Source organism: Zootoca vivipara, chromosome 17, assembly GCF_963506605.1.
Source record: "Zootoca vivipara chromosome 17, rZooViv1.1, whole genome shotgun sequence".
Taxonomy (NCBI): domain Eukaryota; kingdom Metazoa; phylum Chordata; class Lepidosauria; order Squamata; family Lacertidae; genus Zootoca; species Zootoca vivipara.
In genome coordinates, this window is record NC_083292.1 from 28,153,817 (window position 1) to 28,179,186 (window position 25,370).

The 25,370-nt window shown below is 45.6% G+C and overlaps 1 protein-coding gene across 2 annotated transcripts in view; it reads left to right on the plus strand.

Moving 5' to 3' along the window:
* Positions 1 to 11,623, plus strand: part of POLA2 (DNA polymerase alpha 2, accessory subunit) — a 41,325-nt gene extending 29,702 nt beyond the window's left edge. For both annotated transcript variants that reach the window (XM_035098932.2, XM_035098933.2), the window contains exons 16-18: positions 4,793 to 4,852; positions 5,771 to 5,897; positions 7,221 to 11,623. In XM_035098932.2, the coding sequence (XP_034954823.2) occupies positions 4,793 to 4,852; positions 5,771 to 5,897; positions 7,221 to 7,373 (340 nt within the window). In that variant the 3' untranslated portion in view covers positions 7,374 to 11,623. The remainder of the gene's footprint in view (positions 1 to 4,792; positions 4,853 to 5,770; positions 5,898 to 7,220) is intronic.
* The last annotated feature ends 13,747 nt before the right edge of the window (positions 11,624 to 25,370 follow it).

Consider the following 25,370-nt stretch of genomic DNA (forward strand, 5'->3'; position numbering starts at 1 on the left):
GTTCTGTAATGTGCTTTAAACATTGTACACCGCCCAGGGATCTCTTTGATAAAGGGCGGTATATAAATTGAATGAATAATAATAATATCCTGGGAAAGAGGGATTGATTGTGAAGCCCCTTTCAGAACTGTAGCTCTGTGAGGGGAATAAGGGTCTCCTGGCATTTCTCAGCAACTACAGTTCCCAGGATTCTTTGCTGGGGTGTGTGGAAACCGTAACTCTTTAAAGTGGTGTCACACCACTTTAAATGCCTAGTGCAGATTGGGGTGGGGGAATTGGTAGATGGCAGGAGTTTGTCTCCCTGTCTCATGTTGTAGAGCGGGAAGGGGCAAATAGACGTCACCTCACACTTCCTCCTTCAAAGGAAACTACCTCAAGCACTTCCCTCACTTGAGGAGAAAGGCCAAAACATGCCAATATCTTAATTGAAGTAGTCCAGTTAGACTCTCTCTTGGGACCTTCAAATTCTGCTGCCTTTCCTCCACTTCCCATAACAGGGAAACCAGTTCCTTAAACTTGCCCTGAAATACCAGGAAAACCGTCAGTTGGCTCTTACAACTGTCTTCCCAGTGCTGACGTTATTATTTTTAGATCTCCAGGGACTGTTCATTCTGGGGGAAAGACGGTTGCTCTTCTCCAGAATAAAGGCAGGAAGGCAATGTTGTATCTCTAGGGGGGGCTGCATTTCTCTCCTCTCTCTTTCCACCCCATACCTCCCCTTCCCTTGATGAATATTAGGATCTAATGATTCGATAATATTGAAGGATCACCTCACCCCATCTGTGCCCACACAACCTGCTTCAGTCTGCAGAAGTGGCACTTTTAGAAGTGCCACACTATGTTCGTTCCACACCTGCAAGAAATCAACCCTTCAGTGTGGCAGCACCTAATCTCTGGAACTCCCTGCCCCTTGATATTAGCCAGTTACCTTTGCTGTATTGTTTTCAGTGCCTGCTAAAAAAATTTTTTTGTTTAGGCAGATGTGTAATTTTGTCATGCAATTTTAATATGTGGTTTTGATAAGTATGATTTTTAAATTACTAATGTTTTAAAGAAGTTTAAAATTTGTAATGTTTGCTTTCATGGGTATATTTTGAAGAAAACTTTAGATTGTCTTTTGTAAGTCACTTGGAGGTCTTTTTTGTTGCTTAATTAGGCGGTATATAAATCTTGTGAAATGAAAATAATACTGTATATATATTCTCATAATGAGTTGGTACAGAGGAGGGCAGGGGGGGCTTCTCAGCTGCTACACAGAGGAGTGATTTTGTGGCTGGAGCAAGTTCCTTTCTGCCCCCACAGATTTATGACTTGTCATGCTGCTGAAATTCCCCCAATTCTGCACAACTGCTAAAGAAAAGGTGGAGGACCCCTGGACCCTTGGTTTAGATCAGGGATCAGCAACCTTTTTCAGCCGTGGGCTGGTCCACCGTCCCTCAGACTATGTGGTGGGCCGGACTATTTTTTGGGGGGGGGGAATGAACAAATTCCTATGCCCCACAAATAACCCAGAGATGCATTTTAAATAAAAGCACACATTCTACTCATGTAAAAACACACTGATTCCCGGACCGTCCGTGGGCCGGATTGAGAAGGCGATTGGGCCGCATCCAGCTCCCGGGCCTTAGGTTGCCTACCCCTGGTGTAGATAGCCTGTCAAATGGTCCCTAATTTGACCCACGTGCATTTCCCCACATACAGCACCCACCTTCCCCACACCTGGCATCTGGCACGGGGCAGGTAAGGACACAGCTCCCATCAGCATGGGTAGTGGTCAGAAATTATGGGAGTTGGATGAAAAGCTATTACTGTAATTTAAGGTAATACTTTATTGCCTTTTCACTTTGCCCTGTATTTTTGGGATCACATGGACTAGAAACCAGCAAAACGAAAGGTGCCGTGAGCAGTCTCTCCCCTGCCAGGGAAGGCGTTTGCTCCTGTCCTGTTGTTCTTCCACCCAGCTCTCTCCCTTATTAAATTGGGGAGGGACTTGTTGGGTTGCCTTTGTTTTTCTTTTGTCCATTGCATACAAAACACGGATGACGTGTTTTTGTGTGTGTGCGTGTTTCATGCCTGACTTCCACACTCCCTTATGTCGAGGTTTCTGTGTTTTGGTGAGTCGCCGTGCCTTCAGACATCAGAGCGCTTTTAATTTATGAGCATTAGCTGGGACTCCATGGCAGGAGGGGGGTGTACAAAAACATGATGCGTTAAGCTGGGTGATTTAACAGCGACTGCCAAAAAACCCTCTCAGCTGCAGCAGAGTTTCGAATATTACAATGGGCTGGCAGAGGGCCAGCTCTGACCTAATGTAATGTAAGCACATGAGTCTTTCCCTTGCACACATACGTGGGCCACACCAGCAGGGTAAAATTTGAACGCAGAGGCCTCTTTTCTGTCCCCACCCCACCCCGCTTTGCCAGTTATGAAATCCACTCGCCATATGTGTGTCCTTCATCTCAGAGAGTGGGGAAACCTGGGGGAATCTCCAGATGTTGTTGGACTCTAAATCCCATCAGCCCCAGCCAGTTTGGCTGATGGGAATTGTAGTCCAATAACCTCTGGAGAGCCTCATGTGTTTTCCCACCCTTCCTATCCCTGCAGTTTCTTGGGAGAGTTGGGCTTGCTCAGCCATGAAGCTCCACTGGGTGATCTTGAGCTAGCCAGCCACCTTTTCTTCAGCCTGGCCTACCTCACAGGGTGTTTGTGAAGATAACTGGGGGGGGGCAGGGAACCTCCGCATACATCTCCTTGAACTCTTCAGCTTTTAATGTTTGATGTTTTGCTGGGTTTTTTATTATGTTGGAAACTGCCCAGAGTGCCTGGGGCAACCCAGTCAGATGGGTGAGGTATAAATATTATGATGATGATGACAGAGAGCAGAATACACATTTTAATGTACAGTCATACCTCATGTTGCGTCAGCTGCGGGTTGCGTTTTTTTGTGATACAAACGCGGCGGACCCGGAAGTGTTTACTTCCAGGTTTTGCTGCGCGTGCATGCGCAGAAGCATTCTGCGTGCTATGCGCATGCGCAGAAACGCTGCTCGGGTTGTGGACTTTTTGGGGCACCCCGGAACGGATCGGGTCCGCAACCTGAGGTACCACTGTATTTTAAATCTTTTGTTGGAAGCCGCCCAGAGTGGCTGGGGAAACCCAGCCAGATGGGCGGGGTGGTATTATGTGTGTATGTATGTATGTACGTATGTATCTATGTATGTATTTATGTATGTATCTATGTATGTGGCTGGCCAGTCAATTGAAAGCTTGATTTGGCATCTTCAAAAATGCTTCTGTTCAGAACCACAAGCCTAAACCAATCTCAAGTTTCTTTCCCTGATAAATTGTGGTAGGCGTCCATAGGGCAGTGCCTGATGTATTTATGAAAGCATTTACAGTATAGCCCACCGTTAGCTATATAAATACTAATGGCGGCTTACAGAAAATTTGCTAAAGCCTCTTTTAGCTGATTTTTAAAAAGCCGTTTTAAAACCCTGCTTAGAAAAGCAGAACTGGCAGATAAACATGCCAAAAAAATAGCAAAAAAGAATGTAGACCTTCCCTTCTCTGGCTTAATCTCAAGATCCTTGAATCTGTCTCCTGAGAATAGGAAGCCTGGAGCCTTTGCATATTCAAGCTGGGGCAGAGCTGGGGAACTTAAGACCTAGCAGCTGAAAGCAGCCCCCCAGGCCTCTAGCTGACCCTCGGACAACAGACCCTCCAAGCTGCAGCCCCTCTTCCCAAAGCACATCCCTTACTGGGCATGTTTCCCTTGAGCGTCCCTCCTCCCTCCTGTTCCCTTTTCCTCATGTGCCGTATCTTGTTTGTTAGCCTGAAGGCAGGGATTTTCTTACAAGCTACTCTGAAACACGTTTTGGTGAAAAGGTTGGGGTGCTAACACTGCAGATAAATAATAATACATCTTTGCTAAATTCTGCAGAGGTTGTTTGTGTTTGTTTGTTTGTTTGTTTTTACACTCGTGCAGTATATGAATTTTATGGAACAAGTAAGTATTTTCTCAAGATGGGACGGGTAGGAATATTCCTAAACAGAAGCAGCTTCCATTGGGAACAAATTGCCAGGGAACTGACTTGTGCTGTATTTTGAGGAGGGTGTTTTGTGTGTGTGTGTGTGTGTTTAATGACTGAGGTTTATTATCCTGTACATCATATGCAAAGGGAGTCTTTGGCTTCCAGATGTTGCCGGACTACAACTCCCATCATCCCTGGTCCATTGGCCATGCTTGCTGTGGCTGATGGGAATTGCAGTTCAGCAACATGGGCGGGGGGCAAAGGTTCCACACCCTTGCTGCAGCCTAAATTTCCTGCGGGTGGCTGGCTTGATGCTGCCTGGTATGTGTACGTGTCTGGGTTGGATTTAAGAGGGTCAGGTTTAAACCTTTTAATTTAAATTAAGGTTTAATTTGTTGAAGCCATTTAAAGATGAAAATCTTTACATCAGCCAGTCATTTCTAAGAAGATGATGATGATTAATCCCACTTGGCAAAATAGGCTTCTAAGCAGTTTTACAAAATATGAAAACCCATCTACACAGAAATTAAAATACAAATAATTAAGGTATGCAACTAAGCACTCCTATTATTAAATCTTCCATCTCCCCCACCCATTTTATCCTTATGACAACTCAGTGACTTAGCTTAGGCTGAAAGGGAGTCTGTTTTAGAGAAGCAGATATGGGGGGGGGGGCTCGGTACTGGTTCTATTTTTAATACATATTTTCACGCCCTCTTTTTAATTTTGTCACCTCCCTCTCTCTTTTCTTTCTGTCCCAGTTCTTCCAGTGTCTTGGACCGGTTTTCCAGAACTCTGAAGCACATCCTGACTCAGAGGAGGTAAGCTCCTTTTGTTGAAGCAAAACAAACCCTCCCCGCTCCTCCTGCTTTGCCTGCCAAAAGTCCTGGGTTCAAATCACAGCAACTCCATTGGTCCATCTAGCTCAGTATGGTCTGCACTGATTGGCAGCCGCTCTCCAGGGTTTCAGGCAGAGTCTTTCCCAGCCCTACCAGGAAAAGGCTGGTGGGGATTGAACCCTGGACTTTCTGCTTGCAAAGCAGTGCCTCTGCCACTGAGCTATGGCCTTGCCCCTTAAAATAAAGTTGGCGCGTTGCATGATTACGTGTAGTATTGTAAAGAAGCGCAACGTCTGTAGCCGTGGAGATGAGAGGAAGGGAAAAACCAGAGGCTGGGGTAGCCAGTTGGCTGGGATCTTTCCAGCCTCGTTGTGATTGCCATTTGTATTTTGTCCTTCCAAGCTGTATGTGTCCTGAACTCCTGGCCTACCTGGCGGCAAGTCTAGAGTCTGGGGGTCAAGCCATGCAAGCCAAGTCCAAAGATCAGGACTAAACATCAGGAATAACTTACTGGCAGTAAGAGCTGTTTGACAGGGGAACAGACTCCCACAAGAGGAGATCCACTCTCCTTCATTGGATGTTTCCAACTCTACAGCTCTGTGATTCTTTGATACTTGGCAGACTCCCTTTATTTTCACCCCCCTTCCCAACACTTTGGAAACATGGAGATAACACCCCTTGGAACACGGTGCCTTTAAGGTGCTGAATTTAGAGACTTCAGAAACACACACACACACGCAAACTGAAATTGGCAGCAGTGTTGAAAAGCACAGCTTGGCATCCTGTTGGTACCCAAGGGGGAGAGGAACAGCTGCTGGGCGTGTCGATGTATGCGAGGGAGCAGGTTGCGGAATGGGAGGGGTAACACGATCTTTCCTTCTTTCTTTAATTCCTGAGCAGTTACTATCCACTCTACCCTCCCGCGGAAGAGATGAACATTGATTACGAACGTTTCCACCAATACGCAGCCCTGCCTGTCACGCCGGACGTGCTGATCACTCCGTCGGAACTGAGATACTTTATCAAGGTTGGGGGGAAATGAAGCTGTCTGGGTGCAGGGTGATGGAGGGAGGGGACACATTCCAAGCTATTGCGGTAGCTCAGTGTTCTCCACACAAATTGGCAGTGGCTGTCCAGGGTTTTGAACAAGAGAGTATTCGCCAGCTCTGCCTGGAGATGCTGCTACAGCTCTAAAAATAAAGTAAGATTCCAGTCCTCATGGAGCTGAATAAAGGACCCATTTATATAGAAACATAGGGGGCTGGGTCTAGCTCAGTATTGCCTGCACTGATTAGCAACAGCTCTCTAGGATCTTACTCAGGAGATATTCCGAGTCTTCCTTGGAAATACCAGGATTGAACCTGGGACCTGCAATCAAAGCAAATCCTCTGCCACCACCATTCCCTCTAATTCCGGAATTGGGATTCAACCTCCTGTCTACAGGTTCTTGAACACAGCCACACCACTTCTCTGCAAGGATCTCTGCAGGCTGCCCTGTTGAGCAGGAGTTGGGCTGGAGAATAGATGGCAGAGTGAGGCTTAGAGGGGGAGAAATACAGATGAGTTCACTGCAGATCCACTGATAAAACGCTATTATACCATTCATGTTCAGAGGCAGTCTGTTTTAGAGGGCAAGCTGCTTACTTATTTATCCTGCCCTCCCAAGGACAGCAAAGAACAAAATGGGGGAGGGGAGCCAATTACATTAGGAAAAACGTTGAAAACCTTAAAGCCACATACACTCAGTTGGATAGCTCAGTTGGTTAGAGCGTGGTGCTGAGAACAACAAGGTCGTGGTTAGAGCCCCATAAGGGACAGCTACACATTCCTGCATTGCAGGGGGTTGGGCCAGGTGGTCCTTAGGGTTCCTTCCAACTCGTGTCATTCTGTGAAACAGCACCAAATGCCTGAATGAACTGAAATGGTTTTAAATTAATAATGAGTGGAGCAGGCCCACTTCAGCACGGAGGGCATTCCACAAACGGAACCATCACCAAAAAGGCCCTCTCCGGGTTGCCACCAATCAGGTACCACCAGCAGGGGCCTCCCTTGCTGATCATAGGTCCCAGAATGGTTGATACTTTAGAGAGACGCTCTTTAAGATCCATAAAGGGTAGCCATTGCTGCCATACCCAGCTAGTGAGTGCTGAGAAACATCTGGCTGCCCCCATTTTTGGAACTAGGATGCTGGACTAGACTGATTTTTTCTGATCTGGCAAGACAGTTCCTACACCCATAATAAGGAGATTAAAATCAGTATGTCCTAATGATACTTTCCCATCTGACTAGAGAGCCTGTTTCTTGTTTTTATTGTCTCTCCCCTCTCCCCTTGTTTCCTGCCCATCCCTAGGACGTCCTTGGGTGTGTCTGTGTGAACCCAGGCCGGCTAACAAAAGGCCAGGTAGGGGGCACCTACGGGCGTTTGTGCATCCAGCAGAAGGTCTCCAAGGACCAAGAGGAGCGGAAGAGCCCTTGCATCGCTGCTCAGGTCGTGAGAATCTAACTTGCACCCGTGTACTCAACCCACTAGCAGAGAGGACTGCAGAGGTTTTGCTGGAGTGGGACCAAAACACAGTTTAGCGACGAGACTGAAGAGACGGAGCGGGTTTCTCCTCCAATGTCTAGGGGTCTCTCTGGGCTGCAGCTGTTTGGGAATCTGCCTTTTACCTTCGCTGCCAACACAGCTGGAGAGAATCTCTTCTGTTGCAATTTTCCCAAGTTTGGGCGGGGAAGAATGGATTTGCCTACGCTAATGTCCTTTTGACAAAACACTTTCTACTTTGAGAAGACAGATAAAAAGTTAGCTATATTCACTGGTGTGTAGCATTTTTTTTGGGTGGTGGGGGAGCAACATGTCTCCCTCTGTGCTTCAAAGTTGATATCCTTTTAGGTGCCTTCACGCCCTCCCCCAACCCGCGCAAACGCTCCTCTCCTGCAAAGTTGGTGGGGAAACTGACCTCTAGTTTGGAAAATGGAAAGTTCAGGTCTTGCGTGCGGCCAGGGTGCAGACATTTAAAACAAAAAAAACCACAACTCTCCTGCAGTTTGTCTTATTATCTAGCCTTATCTATATTCAGTGGTTGCTGTTTACCGTTGGGACCAGTGAGGTGGAAAGTAGGGAGGCCAGGGACAGGTTGAACCATCTAGGCCTGGTTTTGTCCCCATTCTTCTTTGCTGAGTTGTACAAAGTGCACCAGCCTGAGAGGTGGGGCAAAGAGACTGAGTTATGACACTCTTTAAGTCCCTGGTTCCTCTCAGGTTGCCTTAGGCTTAGCTTTGGCCCTCCCTGCAATGTGTGAGGGATCATAAGTGATCTACTTCAGAGGTTTATTTTGAAAGGGTTCCCGAGTGCGGGTGCCCTCTCTTATAACACAAGGACCCAGCTGAATGTTAGAAGATTTTGGACAGACAAGAAAATGCATCTTCACACTGTGTTGAGTTGGATTGTGGAAGTTGCTCCTTCTCGATGAAGTGATGGCCATCAGCTTGTGATAGCTTTGAAAGGAGTTCTGGAGGATAAGCGTATGAAGTGGCTACTAGCCACTATTTTGGAGGCAGTATACCTCTGGATACCAACAGGGGTCTTCTTACATTTCCATGACAATATTTTTAATAATGTAGCTCCATTTTTCATCAAACAGTATTTATAAATGGATGGTTTGGTGTTCCTGACCCAGGTGGGCCCTGATTGACGGGTGGCTGTGGCACCTAGGAGATAGCTCAGTCGGTAGAGCATGAGATTCTGAATCTCAGGGTTTTGGGTTCAAGTCCCACATCGGGCAAAAGATTCCTACATTGCAGGGGATTGGACTAGATGACCCTGGTGGTCCCGTCCAACTCTATAATTCTGTGCTTCTGTGTCCATTAAGGAGATCAAAGAATCAAAGGATTGCAGTGTTGGAAGGGACCCTGAGAATCATCTAGTCTAACCCCCAGCAATGCAGGAATATGCAGCTGTCCTATAAGGGGATCGAAGCTGCGACCTTGGTGTTCTCACCACTACCCTCTAACCCAGGCTTCCTCAACCTCGGCCCTCCGGATGTTTTTGGCTTACAACTCCCATGATCCCTAGCTAGCAGGACCAGTGGTCAGGGATGCTGGGAATTGTAGCCTCCAAACATCTGGAGGGCCGAGGTTGAGGAAGCCTGCTCTAACCAACTGAACTATGGTGTTTTCGTTTTTTTCAATAAGGCAGTCCAACAAAGAGCTTAAGAAAGATAAAAGCTAAGTATTCCTCCTGCTTTGCACTGAACCTGTGATGTGTTTTGTTAAACCTATTAACACACACATTCTTGGTAAAGGGGGGTGGGAGGAACACTGCCTTCCATGCTAATGACCCAGTACCACCCGCCTATAAAACCACACTGCTCCATAAAAGCAAAGTGCAGAGCAGCTAATAAAAGAAATGTGATAATACTTAGGTCTAGAGCTTAGAGCACTCGGTGTTGGCAACCCAACCTCCTCCCCCCGCCCCCAGCCATAGATCAGTGCTTCTTCTGGAAGTAAACTTTGCCTTTTGGCTCTTGCTATGTGTGTTGGTTGGTTCTATGTAGTGCACTAATAATAATAATAATAATAATAATAATAATAATAATAATAATAATAATAATAATATATTATTTATACCCCGCCCATCTGGCCGGGTCTCCCCAGCCACTCTGGGCGGCTTCCAACAGAAAGATAAAACACAATAATCTATTAAACATTAAAAGCCTCCCTGAACAGGGCTGCCTTCAGATGTCTTCTAAAAGTCTGGTAGTTGTTTTCCTTTTTGACATCTGTTGGGAGGGCGTTCCACAGCGCAGGCGCCACCACCGAGAAGGCCCTATGCCTAGTTCCCTGCAACTTGGCTTCTCACAACGAGGGAACTGCCAGAAGGCCCTCGGTGCTGGACCTCAGTGTCCGGGCAGAATGATGGAGGTGGAGACGCTCCTTCAGGTATACTGGACCGGGGCCATTTAGGGCTTTAAAGGTCAGCACCAACACTTTGAATTGTGCTTGGAAATGTACAGGGAGCCAATGTAGATCTTTCAAGACCGGTGTTATGTGGTCTCGGCGGCCGCTCCCAGTCACCAGTCTAGCTGCTGCATTCTGGATTAGTTGCATTATTGGGCAGCGAGTGGGTTGTGGGGGGTGGAGGGACCTTTCCCCATGCCACAGCCCCCTTGGTGAACCTGCTTTATACCCTCCTGGCTGAAATATGCCCTTAACCTTTGAGGCTGCCTCTTTGCTTGCCTGGATGCAGGATAGATAGGGGGAATGTACAGAATCTAGCTCACTATACAAAGATGAAATTTACATTATTTGCCTCTGGCCCACCCACCCCTGGCATGTGGCACCCGGAAGGTTGCCTAGTTGGGTGTGCAGCCCTCAGGCTGAAAAGGGTTCCCCACCCCAGTTCTGGAGGGTCGCAGGTCGCCCATTCCTGGTCTTGACGGTATTTTAAGGGCTTCTCGTCGAGACAACCCTATAATTATTCTCCTCCTCTTGCCCATCCTATGTCTTTGTGTGAGCGACTGAACCTGCCGAAGGGCGTGGAGTGTGTTTGTAGTTGAATGTCTCTTCTAATTCACTTGCTAGGTTAGCTGGTTAGGCCACTGCAGCAACTAGAAATAGCACCCACAACAACTTTCATGAAGGCTGTAAAGTTGGTTTTGTTTCATTTTCGGGGAAAGGGTCAAGCCAGTACTTCCTGGGGTAAGGAGGGAAATGAGTCTGAGAAGGCCTTTGAAGGAAGAGATCGGAAGGCGATAATTCAAGGTGTTTCTTTCTTTCTTTTTTTAATAAATTTTTATTGTTTTAAAAGATACAAGATAGCAATACACAGATACAATCATACAGAAGACACACACAAAAAACATACAATTACGGAAAGAAAAAGAAAGAAAAATCCCCTTACAGTATATTATCTATCTCTTACTAACTTATGATCTAAATTCTAACTTACAGATGACTTCCAATTAGACTTGCTGTAATTTATCTTTACATTGTTTCTTTATGCACAGTTTGTTATATACACATCATTTTCTTTTCCCTTTTTTCCTCTACAGTTAATCTTTATGGTGTAGATTTCTTACATATTGGGTTCAGTCTAATTCTGCCAGTGGAGTTTCTTTTACTTTATTCTTTCTTATATACTCTTTAAACACTTCCCATTCCTTATTGACTTCTTGTTTCATTTGGCCTCGTATTCTACCTGTCATTTTCGCTAATTGCATGTATTCCACCATTAGGATCTGCCATTCTGCTATATTGGGTGCTATTTTGTTTTTCCAATTTCTTGCTATTATTATTCTTCCTGCCACTAAACCGTACATGAGCAATACTCTTTGGGGTTTTCTTATTTCGTTTGGCAATAGACTCAATAGAAATACCTCTGGCTTTTTTTTAAAGTTGCACTTTAGTAGTTTTTTCAACTCTTCGTATACATCATTCCAAAAAAACGCTAACCTCTTTACACGACCACCACATGTGCAAATATGAACCGTTTTCTTTCTCGCACCTCCAGCATGTAGGTGATCTATTTTTATACATTTTGGCCATTTTCTCAGGTGTTACATGCCACCTGTACATCATTTTGAATATATTCTCTTTCAAGTTGTAACAGGCCGTAAATTTTATATCAGTTTGCCAGAGTCTTTCCCATTGTTCCATTAAGATATTGTGTTCAAGGTGTTTCTATATGGATATGTTGCATGTTGCACTCCCCATTTGAATCCTCCAAACACCCCTGTGCTGACCCGGCACAGCCATTACCTGGGGTGATGCCGCTGCCTCAGGCAGTGGAAAAAACCCCATGGCAGCATTCATGTGCCTCCACTACCGAGGCAGCAGCTGCAGTGACACCATGCGTCCCTCAGAAAATCTGACTTGCTGGCAGTTCGAATCCTCCCTGATCATTGACCGTCCTGTCCTGGGAGCTGATGGGACAAATTGCAGCCCAAGGCCCCAGTTTGGGGAAGGCCGCTGCGATGTATCTTCTTATTTAGCCGCTGGGTTCAGTCCAAAATGCTGTATATAACATATGATACTCCCCATGCCTTCAACCATGCATACCTCAGACTTGAGGCTGGCTCCGCTTCCCCCCCACCCCTCATCCCAAGTCTATCATGATTGCTTCATTCAGGAATGACCACCTGCTGCCACTCCCCCCCCCAACAGCGCCATGGCTGGTTCTCAAAAGCATTTTGTCCACCCTCCTCTGCTGGCAGCGCACCCCCAATTGTTACCAGTGGTTTAAATGACCCCACAAATCGACTCGTAATAAAATTATGCTCCTAGGAAGCTGACTTATACTCCGCTGTACCATTGCTCCTTCTAGCTCAGAAATATCCACATCAAGGGCTGCCAAGCTTTTTAGGCCTGTGGGAACATTTGGATTGTTGAGTGACTGCATACCCCTCAAGTGTCCCAATTTAACCGGCGCATCCCAAATTGACAGATGTGGTGGTGGGCAGCGGCAGTGGGCAGCCACAGCAGATATCTTGTGGGTGCCAGGGCCCCCTGGAGTTGGGACCTATGCCTACCCCATTCAGACTTTTTGAAATAAGCCCACCACAAGTAGGAGGGGATGGGATTGAGCCTTCCCCCAGTCTTGAGGGGTCAGGCCCCACTGGGCCTCCTCGCGGTGGTGGAGGGCCTCACCGGGCCTTGCAGCTTCCTCCCAACATGTGTGACATCATGTGTATGTTGCACGTGTGATGTCACATGGCAAGCCTCCCCCCCCCAAAAAAAATGGCTGGATGGAATTCAGCACCTCAGATACCTCCTTTGTTCCGAGGATCACCGGCGCAGTTTACATTTGCATTAAAATACAGGTGAATTTTCATGTGAACCTTTCCTTAAAAAAATTCTCAATCTGATGTGAGAATGTGGAGAATTGACCTTAAGACTGAGAAACTTAGACCAGAATTGACAGATGTGACCATCCTTGACTGAAAGCTTTCCTCACTTAGCTGCTCTTTTCTTTCTCCTTTTCTGTGCCCCCCCCCCCAGCTAGAAATCGAGTCTTTTGGGGAAGGGGGAGAGGTTCAGCTGAGGGGCCAGCATTTTGAGTGTACAAAAAGTACTGTACCCAAAGAGACAATACTGCCCCCCTTTCCTCAAGATCCTCACCTTTCCTCCTTCCCCTCCCTCCCTTTTGGGGATTCTCTTGCCTGCTGTCTCTGAAGCCAACCGCCTTGAATTCCTTTCTAAGGAAGTCATTCTCCCCTTTTAAGCCCAGGCTGCTTTGCATTATTTTACTTCCGAGTTTTGGGAAATAGGGTTGAGCTCTGAAAGTGGAAGCTCTATTGCTAAAGCTGAAAGATCTGCATGTTTTCCGGTCAGGGAAAACACCCTCCTCCCCAGACAAAACTCAGTTTTGTGGGGGGTGCTTGTGAGGAACAGGTCTCATGGCCAAGCCATCCATTTTGCATGCAAAATTCGACAGTGTGATGCAGCAGTAAAAAGAGCTAATGCAATTCTAGGCTGCATCAACTGAAGTCTAGTGTTTCAGATCAAGTAAAGTAATAGAACCACAGACTTTGTCAGACCCCACCTGGAGTCCTGTGTCCAGTTCTGGGCACCACAATTTAAGAAGGCTATTGGACTCATCCAGGTCTGCACTGTAAAGCCCCTTATCTGAGTGCTTCCCCCATACCCGATGTTTTACTGCTGAATCACAACAAACAGCAATCTGCATTCAATCAACCTTTATTGGCATATAGAGAAGACAAGAATGTATGAATCAAAACATAAAATTGGCATCTGTTCACAGAAGAAGATGCTTTGAGATAAAACTATACAGACGTAATACCGTAGTAGTAGTAGTAGTAGTAGTAATAATAATAATAATAATAATAATAATAATAACAACAACAACAACAATACTTTATTATTTATACCCTGCCCATCAGGCTGGGTTTCCCCAGCCACTCTGGGCGGCTTCCAGCAGAAATATTAAAATACAATAATTTATTAAACATTAAAAGCTTCCCTAAACAGGGCTGCCTTCAGATGTCCTGTAAAAGTCTGGTAGTTATTTTTCTCTTTGACATTTGGTGGGAGGGAGTTCCACAGGGCAGGTGCCACTACCGAGAAGGCCCTCTGCCTGGTTCCCTGTAACTTGGCTTCTCGCAGCGAGGGAACCGCCAGAAGGCCCTCGGCGCTGGACCTCAGTGTCCGGGCAGAACGATGGAGGTGGAGACGCTCCTTCAGGTATATTGGACTGAGGCTGTTTAGGGCTTTAAAGGTCAGCACCAACACTTTGAATTGTGATCGGAAACGTACTGGGAGCCAATGTAATAAGGTTTTAAAAAACCACTCCAAGTTCTATGACAATGTAGTTTCAAGGCATTGCTCAGAAATTGCTGTTCCGATTCAGCATTAAAGGGGAGGGGATGAAAATGAAAAGAAACCTAAGATACGACACTTTAAAGTGCAGGTCCGTGCCTAGAAAGCATTAGTGGGGGGAAGTTAAGTGTGGACCAGCCCATTGGCAAGTTGGGACATGTGCAGAAGAGGGCAACCAAGATGCTCAACGGCCTGGATACCAAGTCTTATGAGGAACAGTTGAGGGAGTTGGGAATGTTTAGCCTGAAGAAGGAGAGATTGAGAGGCGATATGATAACCATCTTCAAATCCCTGATGGGCTGTCACATGGAAGATGGAGCAAGCTTGTTTTCTGCGGCTCCAGAGGGATTCAAATTACAAGAAAGGATATTCCGTCTAAACCTCAAGAAGAGCTTTTCTGATGGGTAAGAGCCATTCCGCAGTAGTATGGTTCCCTCAGAAGGCGACAGACTCTTCCTTTGATGGTGAGCGGGGCTTTGGCAGATATCGGGGTCTCAAATTCCAGCAGCACCCTGTGCAACGTGGTGTCAGATGCGTTTAAGGTGGGTGCATGTGGCTACCCCAAATTGGCTTCGTGGCCCAAATGCAGAGGACTGGTGGGTCAAATTTAGGCTGGGGGGGTCTCCACTCCTCTTGTAGAGGGAGAGAATCTTGTATGGCATCTTGAGCTCATTGGAGAAAAGGTGGGACACAATTGAAATCAATAAATTTTATAAGAGGGAAATGGAGAGGGCCATTGTGGATTTTCCGCCTGAGGCAAGAAAACGTTGCTTTCAGTCAGCGATAGCTCATCTCACTGAGCATTTCTCTGTTGGCCTCTCTGTTGACGTGTGCATTCAGTTTGCGACTGTCACTGAAGACGTTCCTCCACGTTCCTTGTCATAAATGCTGATATCCTGCGGTAATATCAGCAATGGCAGAAGCTCGGCCCAGGCTTAATCTGTTTGCCCTAGGCCAAAGGTCAGCCCTATCTGAATGCTTCATCCCTCACTCCCCGGCCATTCCATCCCAGCTAAAGCCTGGGATAAAATTTCCAGTCCCAGCTACAGCTAGTAAAGGGAAAGGAGGAAATATTATCCACATTTCTGCTGCCATTTTTTTAAACTGATTGCATTTCTCCAGAAATGTTGCTGCAGGGTGTGTGTGTGGGGGGGGGGAGGCTGTCCTTTGTTAAGGGGATATTTGTTTTAGATTTCAGCTGAAACGCATTTCACAATAGGGAAAACTCAGCCTCTGGCTGCCCGCCAGATAGCAGAGCTGATGACATTTACTGTATTTATTTCTTCGCAGAATGAATCACGCATGGGAAAAAAGAGTTTATGTGTGTAAAGATACAGAGTAGCCTCTCCCTCTTCCTGTGTGAAGTTCCCTAACAACCAGAAAATACTTAGGTTTCCTGGGTCCTTTTTCTGGAAGTGGGTGGGTGGTTTCTTGGAAAGGATGTAGGACTAGGACCAGGGAGACCAGGGTTCAAATCCCCAATAAACCGTGAAGTTTTTCAGGCCTGTGACCTCAGCCTAACCTGCCTCACAGGGTTGTTGTGAGGATAAAATGGTGTGAGGCAGGGAGGAAAGCAGAGGGAATACAGTATAAATAAGTGGGATAGCTCAGTCAGTAAAGCATGAGGCACTTAATCTCAGAGTTGTGGGTTTGAGCCCCACATTCCTGCATTGCAGGGGGTCGGACTAGATGACCCTCGTGATCCTTTCCAACTCCACTATTTTATGCTTCTAAGTAATAATAAATATAAAATAAACACATTGTTCCTTTGGTGTTGAGTTTCCATCTTTGGACAATGGGTTCTTTCCAGCTAAATTATACTCAGAGTAGATTCACTGACCTGAGTTAGTCATGTCCATTAATTTCAGTAAGTCTACTCTGAGGAGGATTAACATGGGCTGCAACCTATTGTTACTCATGTGCAAGTGCACACCTGTATGTACGTCCTCCCCTTGTGGCTGGAAATTCAAACCTGTTGTAGGGAAAAGTAAAGGGATATTATAATCTTTGAGCCTCAGCGCTTGAGCCCATTTTTCAGTGGCAGAGCAGCTGTAGACAATACTTAGCTAAATTGATCAAATAGTCACTCAATATAAAGCAGCCTCCTATCCTATCATACCCCAAGTGTCAAAAAAACAACAACAACCAGGACATCCCAGGGTTTTTTCGGGGGGGGGGCATGAAGGGACCTCAGCCCCTAGCAGTTGGCTCCTATGGGTCTCCGTTTCTGATTTGATCCCAGATTGTCCTGCTTTTCCTTAGGACGTTCCTATTTTCAGCAGAGAAATGTTGGAGGGTATGGAGTTATACGATTCCCAAGCCAACAAGACTGAAGGCAGTTGCATCTGAAGGGAAGTTTTTTTAATGTATAATGTTTTTATTATGTATCAGATATGTTGAAAGCTGCCCAGAGTGGCTGGAGCAACCCAGTCAGATGGGCGGGGTATAAAGAATAAAATTATTATTATCATTATGATGGAATAGGACATCCCTATTTTCATCAGAGAAATGTTGGAGGGTATGAAGGAGGCAGGCAGGCACAAACTGAGGTCGGTGGGGCAGGGGCTGCTTTGCCCTAAAGGACGAGCAGCCGCCGTGAGCTTGGACTGCCTTTCATCCCTCCACGGTTTATCCCAAGCCTCTCATTCCAGCCCCTAAACTTTACATGCCAAACTGAGCTCCCTTTCTCGCAGCACCCACCATACAGGCCCTGGAACAGCTTCCCCACAGTCACAGGGTGTGTCCTTGGTGGAAAAGGTACTTGCCAATGCCAAATGCATATGGAAGCGCAACGGATCTTGGAAGGCGCTCCCTTCTCTTCTTGGGCTAATCCACAAGGCCTCTCTGTGCCTCTTACCTCCCAAGATTGGCCGCACCACCTCTTTGTTTTGCAACTTTCATCTAATCCAGTTTGTTGTTTCTCGTCAGGTGGTCCGAAAATCCAAGATTTGGACAACGTTCAAGGGAAGATTTGCTCCTCTTTTCTTTGTCACTTTATTTTTAGTTCGCTTAAGCTTCTTCTTTCCGTTCCGTCGCTTCCTTGCTTCTCTTCTGTTGATTCCCCAATCCCTGCCCCTCCCTATGGAGAAAGGACCTCAGCTCAGTGGTAGAGAACATCACCTACGCACGCAGAAAGTTAGTAGAGCATGAGACAATTCTGTGATTCTAAGGACACAGGCTCCATCCTTGTCACCCCTGGGAATTCCCCATGCCTGAAACCCCAGAGAGCCACTGCCAGTCAAAGTAGACGATACTGATATAGTTAGACCAATCGCCTGACTCGGTTAAGATAGTTTCATATATTCTATCAGTAGGCTCATTCTTCCTGAATTTGTCTTATACCCTTCTAAAGCCATCTAAGCGGCTAGTATATGGCCGTCACATCAAGTATTGTTGCTCAATCAGTTTTATTATTTATTTATTTATTATATTTATGTCACCTTTATTTTTTTAAGGATCTCAAGGTGGTCTATGTGGTTCTCCCCCCCCCCAATTTCATCCTCTCGACAACCCTGTGAGGTAGGTTAGGCTAAGACATGGTGACCAGCCCATGGTCACCCAGTAAACTTCATGGCTGAGTGGGAATTCGAACTCTGCTCTCCCGGGTCCTAGACCTCATTTGAGCAGCCTGACATCAGCGCATAGCTTTACCTGGCCTATTGCACTAGGCTGTCCCCCCCCCCCCCCCGTGCAGGGCAGTCTCGAGCAGGTCGGGTGCCCTGGTGCTGAGGCATGGAAATCGCTCCGGTGCCCCCGCCCTCGCAGCCCGCAGCGCGGCTTGTGGCTTCGCCGCGCAGTGCCCCGCCTGCCAGCCCCGCACCACCGGGACTATACCTAGAGCCGGCCCTGCCCCCGTGCTCCAATCCTGAAGTGTCTGCAACTCCCTGCATCTGAGTGGCACAAATATTTTACTTTTCCCGCCTCTGTCTACACCTGGATGGGTTTTCTTGCTTAAGCCTGGTAACTTGTCTCCCCTCTGTCTTGCTCTCCTCTAAACCGAAGGCCACCTTTGCTTTCTAATTGGCCTTTCATTTCCCACCCTTCCCAAGCAGAACTGATAAAAATCTGCCCCACCTCCAGGCGTGTTGCATCTGACTGTCAGAAGAAGGAATCTTTGTCACATTCCTCCAGCCCCGTATAACAGTCTGTTTCGCCTTGAGATGCAGTGCTTTGCAGAAGACGTTAATCTTCTCCCGAGTCTGAAGGATTCCACGTTGACAGATTATTAAAAATTATAGGCTTGGCTTGCTTTTAGGGAGAGGAAAGTTCAGACCAAGTAGGGATTCAACTTGCAAGCTCTGATCATAGCTGCCAAGTTATCCCTTTTTTAAAGGGATTTTCCCTTATGCTGAATAGGCTTCCTCGCGAGAAAAGGGGAAACTTGGCAGCTATGGCTCTGATGGCCTCTCCTGTAGATCAAGTCAAGTGGAAATGGAGGCGGGGGCTCCCCTTGTTGCGCCCTTAAATTGCAACTAAGCTCTCCATCTCTGCTCAAGAGAAATGGTTTGTTATTTCAATTCTTATTTAACACCTATATCTAAATCTTAATATGTTACAATACCTCTACAAATCCTCCTCTACAACCTCCCTGTAACTTCCAGATCTTATCTTAAACATTTCCAATGTTGCAATTATTTCTTAAATAGACTTTAAATTTTTTAAGAAGAAGAAGAAGCAGGCAACGTTTCATATTGAACAGTCCTGCAAAACACTAAGCTAAGTGCAGCCTGCTAGCTATGTATGGTGTCCTGCCAGTGCCTCTATAAACTTGTTTTCCTATGCTTATCTGAGATTGCAAAATGAGGGGGAGGGGTAACATAGGGGAAGGGCGTAACACAGACGCATGGGGAAGATCCCAGGCTGAATCACTGGCATCTTTCGATAGGGCTGGGAAAGTCACCCTCTCTGTAAACTTGCAGAGTCTCTACACTACCGGTCAGTGTAGACAGCACTGAGTTAAATGGACCAGTGGTTGGACTCAGGGCTCGTGCATGCTTCTGCTTGTCCAACTGCTTTCACCGGTCAAAACCCGCTCTTTACAGCTGAATCGGAGCAAACATCAGTCGTGTTTTCTATGACTTGACATTGCACATAGAAGTGAAGATGATGTACAAAAATGTATCACATTGGGATAAACTGCTTTGCACAAATGTGTGCAATATGCAACACTGCATACAAAAAATGTGTATATCAGGAGAAATTTGAACCCAGCTGCTGATTAATTTTAAAAGAACTTAAAAAAAATATACTGTATATGTTGCAAACTGATGTGGAATTGTGGAGTATTGAATTTAAGAGTGGAAACAGAGAAACCGAAACTGACATACCTATTTGCCCATCCCGACTCAAAGAGCAGAGATTTAAAGTCCACAGTCCAAAATGCCAGTATTTTATTTGCCAGCTCATGCATCCAGGTTGCTTAAGTTTCCTCCTCAGGTGGTTTGGGTAGAGGCATCAATATAGTTTTTCTCTTTTCCCTTGGGGAAAAAAATACAGAGAAGGGGAGAAGCTCATTATCTGGATCAGTCAGAAAAATTATGCAGAGACAGAAATTTATTTAAGCAGTGGTTTCAATTCATATACAGTACACACTTACACGAGTGTAAGCCCCATTTAAGACAAGGAGACATAGTTCTGAGTAAGCATGCAAAGGTTTGCATCGCAAATTGATAATTCCTCCTTCCCCTTAGGTATTTCATTACAACTTAAATAGTATCATATTGTTTGTTGACTTTTCATGATATTCTCTGTGTTTTCGTCTGTTATTGTTAGCTGGTCTGGGCTGCCTTTTGGAAGGATAAGCTTAAGTGCAAACATTTAAATGAAATGGAATTTGATTCTGCGCTGGGTCTTTTAGTGACCACGATAGATAGTGTTCATTCTTTTGCCCCTGGGGATTAATAATCAAAGATGGACAATTCGGAACTGTAACAAAATGTTGCAGAGTGGAGTCCCCTTGTTCAGTGTTCCAGCCAGCTAGTTCCCCATGTCTCTTTACATGCTACTCCATTCCATTCCCCCTCCTCCCTTGTATTCTATACACCACCCAAAAAAATATGCTCTCACTAAGCATGCTTAGTCATCATTTGGGGTCCCCTGCACCACTTTAGGGTGGTTTTTTCTCTCCTTTAACAAAAATGTATTACAACTGTGGGATTACCCCATGCCTGCTGTTACCTTCCTCTTATGAATGGGAACTTCCATTTGGCTACATAAAAAGAGTGTTGCTGGATCATGCCAAAGGCCCATCTAGTCCAGTATCCTGTTCTCATAGTGGCCAGTTAGATGCCCCATATAGGAAGCCCACAGGCAGCCGCACTCTTCCCACTTATGATCCCCACTCTGACAGTGGAGGGAAAACATAACCATTGTGGCTAATAGCCACCGGTCGCCTAATATCCACCGTGAATTTGTGTAATCATCTTTTAAAGCCACTCAATTGATGGTCATCACTGCCTCTGGTGGGAGCAGATTCCCAAGTTCCATCATAAATAGAAGGAAAAACACAAACAAGACTAGCAAACCACACCTCCCTGTTATACAGAGCCTTCTCTTTAACCGTGGGAGCAAATTCCACAGTTGTGTGAAGAATGACTTTCTTTCGTCTGTCCTGATTCTGCAGGAGGACCCATGCTTAGAGGACTGAGTTCATGCAGTTAGTCAATAGGATATTGCCATCCTGCCTTGCTACGTCTCATCCAGTCTGTGTAGTTGCTGACCTAGACGGAGCGTGAGCTTGACCCAACAGAGTCATTTTAGATAGTTTAGGGAATTGTAATGAGGAAGGGAAATTTTGAAATGCAATTAAACATTGACCCTCCCTGCTGAAAAGGAAGAGAGCAGGAGAAACCACAGAGAGCAGGCAAGTTAGTGGAAATCCGCCTATTGCTCGTGGCTGGGCCTGTTTGTCAACATTCACATTGACTCCCTCTATTGTACTGACACACCAAGAAGAAGAGATGGCAGCGAACCAGCAGCAGGTCATTGCATTAACCACAGGTTTAAAACGTGTGGCATTTTAATTAGAACTCTCTCCCTTTCTCCTTTACTCCCTGTGAATATGTGCATTAACAGCCTCTTAATCGGTTTCAGGCGGCTGATTAAGCAGGCAAAAAGCAATTTTAATTCCACCTTCCCTCCTCCCGCCATCTGGGTAAACTGTGGGAAATATGCAAAGATTAGGGGCCCAATCCACTGAGCAGTTGCCCCATTGAAATGAATGAGGGGCTCAGGGATCTGCACTGGGATGCTGAACATGTATTTTGGTTCTGCCTAAAAATAATAACCGCCTGAATGACGGTTTGAGAAGTGGAGGAGGGTTACAGGGTATATATCCTGCCGGTTTTTAACTTTTAATCAGATTTTTAAATAAATTGTACTCTGCTCCCCTGGTTAACCAAAACCAAACCAGACATCACCGCTTTACTATATCTGCGTACAAAAGCATACAGACAATGCAAGTAAGTTGTCTGGAGGTGAAAAGTAGGTGCACAGTCCATTTAAGACTATGTACAGATAAATATATACTGTATATTATTATTATTATTGGTCCATTTTTGTTTTTCTTCCTTTAGGGTGCACAGAGATCTCATCCCTGGCTATTAGTCACGCTGGCTGGAGCTGATGAGAGCTGTAGCCCACAATATCTGGAAGAGACCATGTTGGCTACCCCTGGAAAGCGTAATGCTGGTGGTCAACAAAAGAGGTTTAAAGACTGTCTCAAGGCAAATCTTTAAAAATGTAGTACAAACACTGACAACTGGGAAACACTGGCCTGCGAGCGCTCCAGTTGGAGAACAGCCTTTACCAAAGGTGTCATGGGCTTTGAAGAAACTCGATCTCAGAACACAAGGGAGAAAGGCTAAGAGGAAGGCATGCTTGGCAAATCCACACCGTGATCAACTCCCACCTGGAAACCAATGTCCCCACTGTGGAAGGACGTGTGGATCCAGAATTGGCCTCCACACTCACTTACAGACCCATTGTTAAAATCGTGTTTATGGAAGACAATCTTACTCAGCTACGAGTAATCGCCAAAGAAGAGACCCCTGGCGTAGGCAGCATCACAGTAGATGAACCAGCGATCTGACCTGAGATGAGGTAGCTTTCTGGTGGCTTGGAGGTTCAGATGTTTAGTCTAGAAGTCTCAGAGGTCCATGTGTGGCTACTAGTCATGACAACAATGCTCTACCTCTAGTGTCAGAGGCTTCCGAATGCCAGTTGGGAATCGCAGGTGGGCAGAGTGCTGTTTCCCCACCTCTAGCTTGCAAGCTTCCCAGGGGCATCTGGCTGGCATTCGGTGAGAACAGGATGATGGACAAGATGGACCTTTGGCCTCATCCAGCAGGGCTCTTATGTTTTTAGGGTAGGGGAGGAAAAATAGGGTGGCATACGCTTTTGACAGCAAGCAACTGCGTTCCACTACATTACCAAAGTTAATAAACAGAAACCAAACTGATTCAAATGTGTTCTTTCCTGCCTGCAGGCCACCCTCAACTTTGGCATTACCCCCCCCCCCCAAAAAGAGCAGCTTGCCCTATTATCTCATGCTATAGATCTAATGCCACCCCATGAAAATCCTTCCAGTGGGGAGCTGTGATGGTCCATGCTGCTTCCAATAAGTGACCCAGCAATTCTTTGTGGTTCAATTTTAAATCTAAACCTATATATAGTTTTAACAGTGCTCACTGTGAAGAGCGATGGAGCATATTCCCTGGATCACTCTCACCCCAAATGTTGGTGCACAAGAGCATTTCCACTACATATGTACCAATAAGTTGGCACCCTCTCCAAAAAGGAAGAAAATGTTCTAAGACACATAAAGAACAGTTTCCTCAGGGTGGTGTTGTATTACTTTTGCAATAGTTTTAAAGTTAGCTCCCTGACATTAGCAGATACAATTTTATGGGAATGCCTATTCCATATTTAGTTTCAATCATCCTCCTGTGTAATTAACCCATTAGCTTTCCTTTTTGTTGTTAAGGATTTGTTTTTATTGTAAGACAGACAACTGGTTTCACATTTATTAACATGGTAATTAGTTATAACGGGGGGGGGGGGGAATCCAATCGCCCAACAACTGGGGCATGGGAGGTTGTTCAAATGATAAATCTGACAAATTTAATCAGAGAAAAGAAAGACAACTTAATGATAAAAACATTTAAAAATGGAATATATTTATTATCTACTAGTGTAACAAAATAGGTACAAGACATTTAACCATATAGTCTATTAGGAATTTTGTATAGATAGTATAAGAAGTTTGCAAATTAATTATTAGTAATTACTCAATGTTTATTTCTTTTGTTCATAAGCACTGATTATGTATTTAAGCCAGACATCCCCAAACTTTGGCCCTCCAGATGTTTTGGACTACAATTCCCATCATCCCTGACCATTGGTCCTGTTAGCTAGGGATCATGGGAGTTGTAGGCCAAAACATCTGGAGGGCCGCAGTTTGGGGATGCCTGATTTAAGCAATATAATAGATTGTATTATTATTATATCCCTTCTTTATATATGTATGTACATATGTATATTATTAGAAGTTAATAAAAATAATTTCAAAAATGAAAGTTGAGAAGTTTGGATTTTAAAAAAATATTAAATGGTTTATAAATGCTTTTAACTAAATATGAATAAATAGAGGTTGAAAAAGCACCGCTGTTGTGTGCTATGCATGTTTACTTAGACGTGAGCCCCTTGGGGTTCAGTGGGATTTACTCCCATGTAAGTGTGTGTAGAATTGCAGGCTCAGCCTCTTAGATTCCATTATGCAGTAATTTTCCACCCTGTCCATTCTTAACTCGAAAGATTATAAGTTACCAACTCTAGATCCACAAAGCTGCAACTTCAGACACACCCAAATATTATTTACGGAGACAATCTTTCCACACCCAATATCCTGAGGGCTTTTAAAACATATCCCTTAATTGCATTTTATCTTCACAGCAGCCCTGTGAGGGTGGTCTAGCCCAGAAACGGACTTTCCCCCAAAGGCCACCCAGTGAGTTGCATAGCTATGGGGATCTGAATGCGAGTTTCCCACTTCTGAATCCAACAGTTCTACAGCATCGGGGCTTAAACTGATAACAACACAGTACTGAATCCAGGAACTCCAGATTAGTTCCCCCCCTTCTGCGAAATTTCAAGGTGCTTCTGTACCTGTGCTTCTGACAGTGGAAGGAGGATATAGCTGGGTGGCTTTATGTTGACCCAGCTGCGGGGTTTTCACTGCAAAATGTGGGGGCTTTGCTGCAAAACGCTTGCAAAACTCTGGCACAGGTTTGGAGCGGATCCCAGAGTTAGGGGTTCGTAGTTAATGGGGGCCCCAAGGCTGCCTCAAATGGGCTAGCGTGGGACTTCCTGGCCTTCATGTCAACCATGGGGCTCTCTCAGTACATCAGACAAACCTAGCTGCGCATATCATTAACCCTTTAGTGGAATGGGAATATACTCTGCTGATCGGCTCCTGTGAGTCTGTTGCCGTTCCCTGAATGTAGCTATTCCAATTCTGCAAGGACAGGGGACCCATTGACTGATGGAACCTGATGGATTCCTGAATGCTCCGGGGGATTTCCCGGCAGACATAGCTGGCACTCCTGCCGTCGCACTTGTGTCACTGTCGAATGAATGGTGAGCTGTGAGCCATTGACGCAGATCACCTTGGTGTTCCAGTAACCTGCCGTGTGATGAAACAGGGTCAGCGGCTAGAGCACAGGTTGCATAAGACTCAGGGTCCATCTACACTTCCGTTGGTCTTAGAATCATAGAATTGTGGAGTTGGAAGGGACCCTGAGGGTCATCTAGTCCAACCCCCTGCAATGCAGGAATCTTTTGCCCAATGTGGGGCTCAAACCCACAACCCTGAGATTAATACTCTCATGCTCTACCAGGTGAGCTATCCCAGTGTGATTTCAAGACATGGGTCCGAGAGGATTATTATTATTATTATTATTATTATTATTATTAAAGATTTTCTTGGGTTAGGATTATTTTTTTGTCACACCGCTTTCCCCAGGAAAACTCGCTGTTTGCTGCAGAATCGGAACAAATGTCCATCGGGTTTTCTGCAGATTGATGTTTGTTCCAAATCTCAGCAGTAAACAATGGGTTTTCCTGGCAAAAGCAGTGGGACAAAAAAACACCAAAACCCAAACCTTCTTGG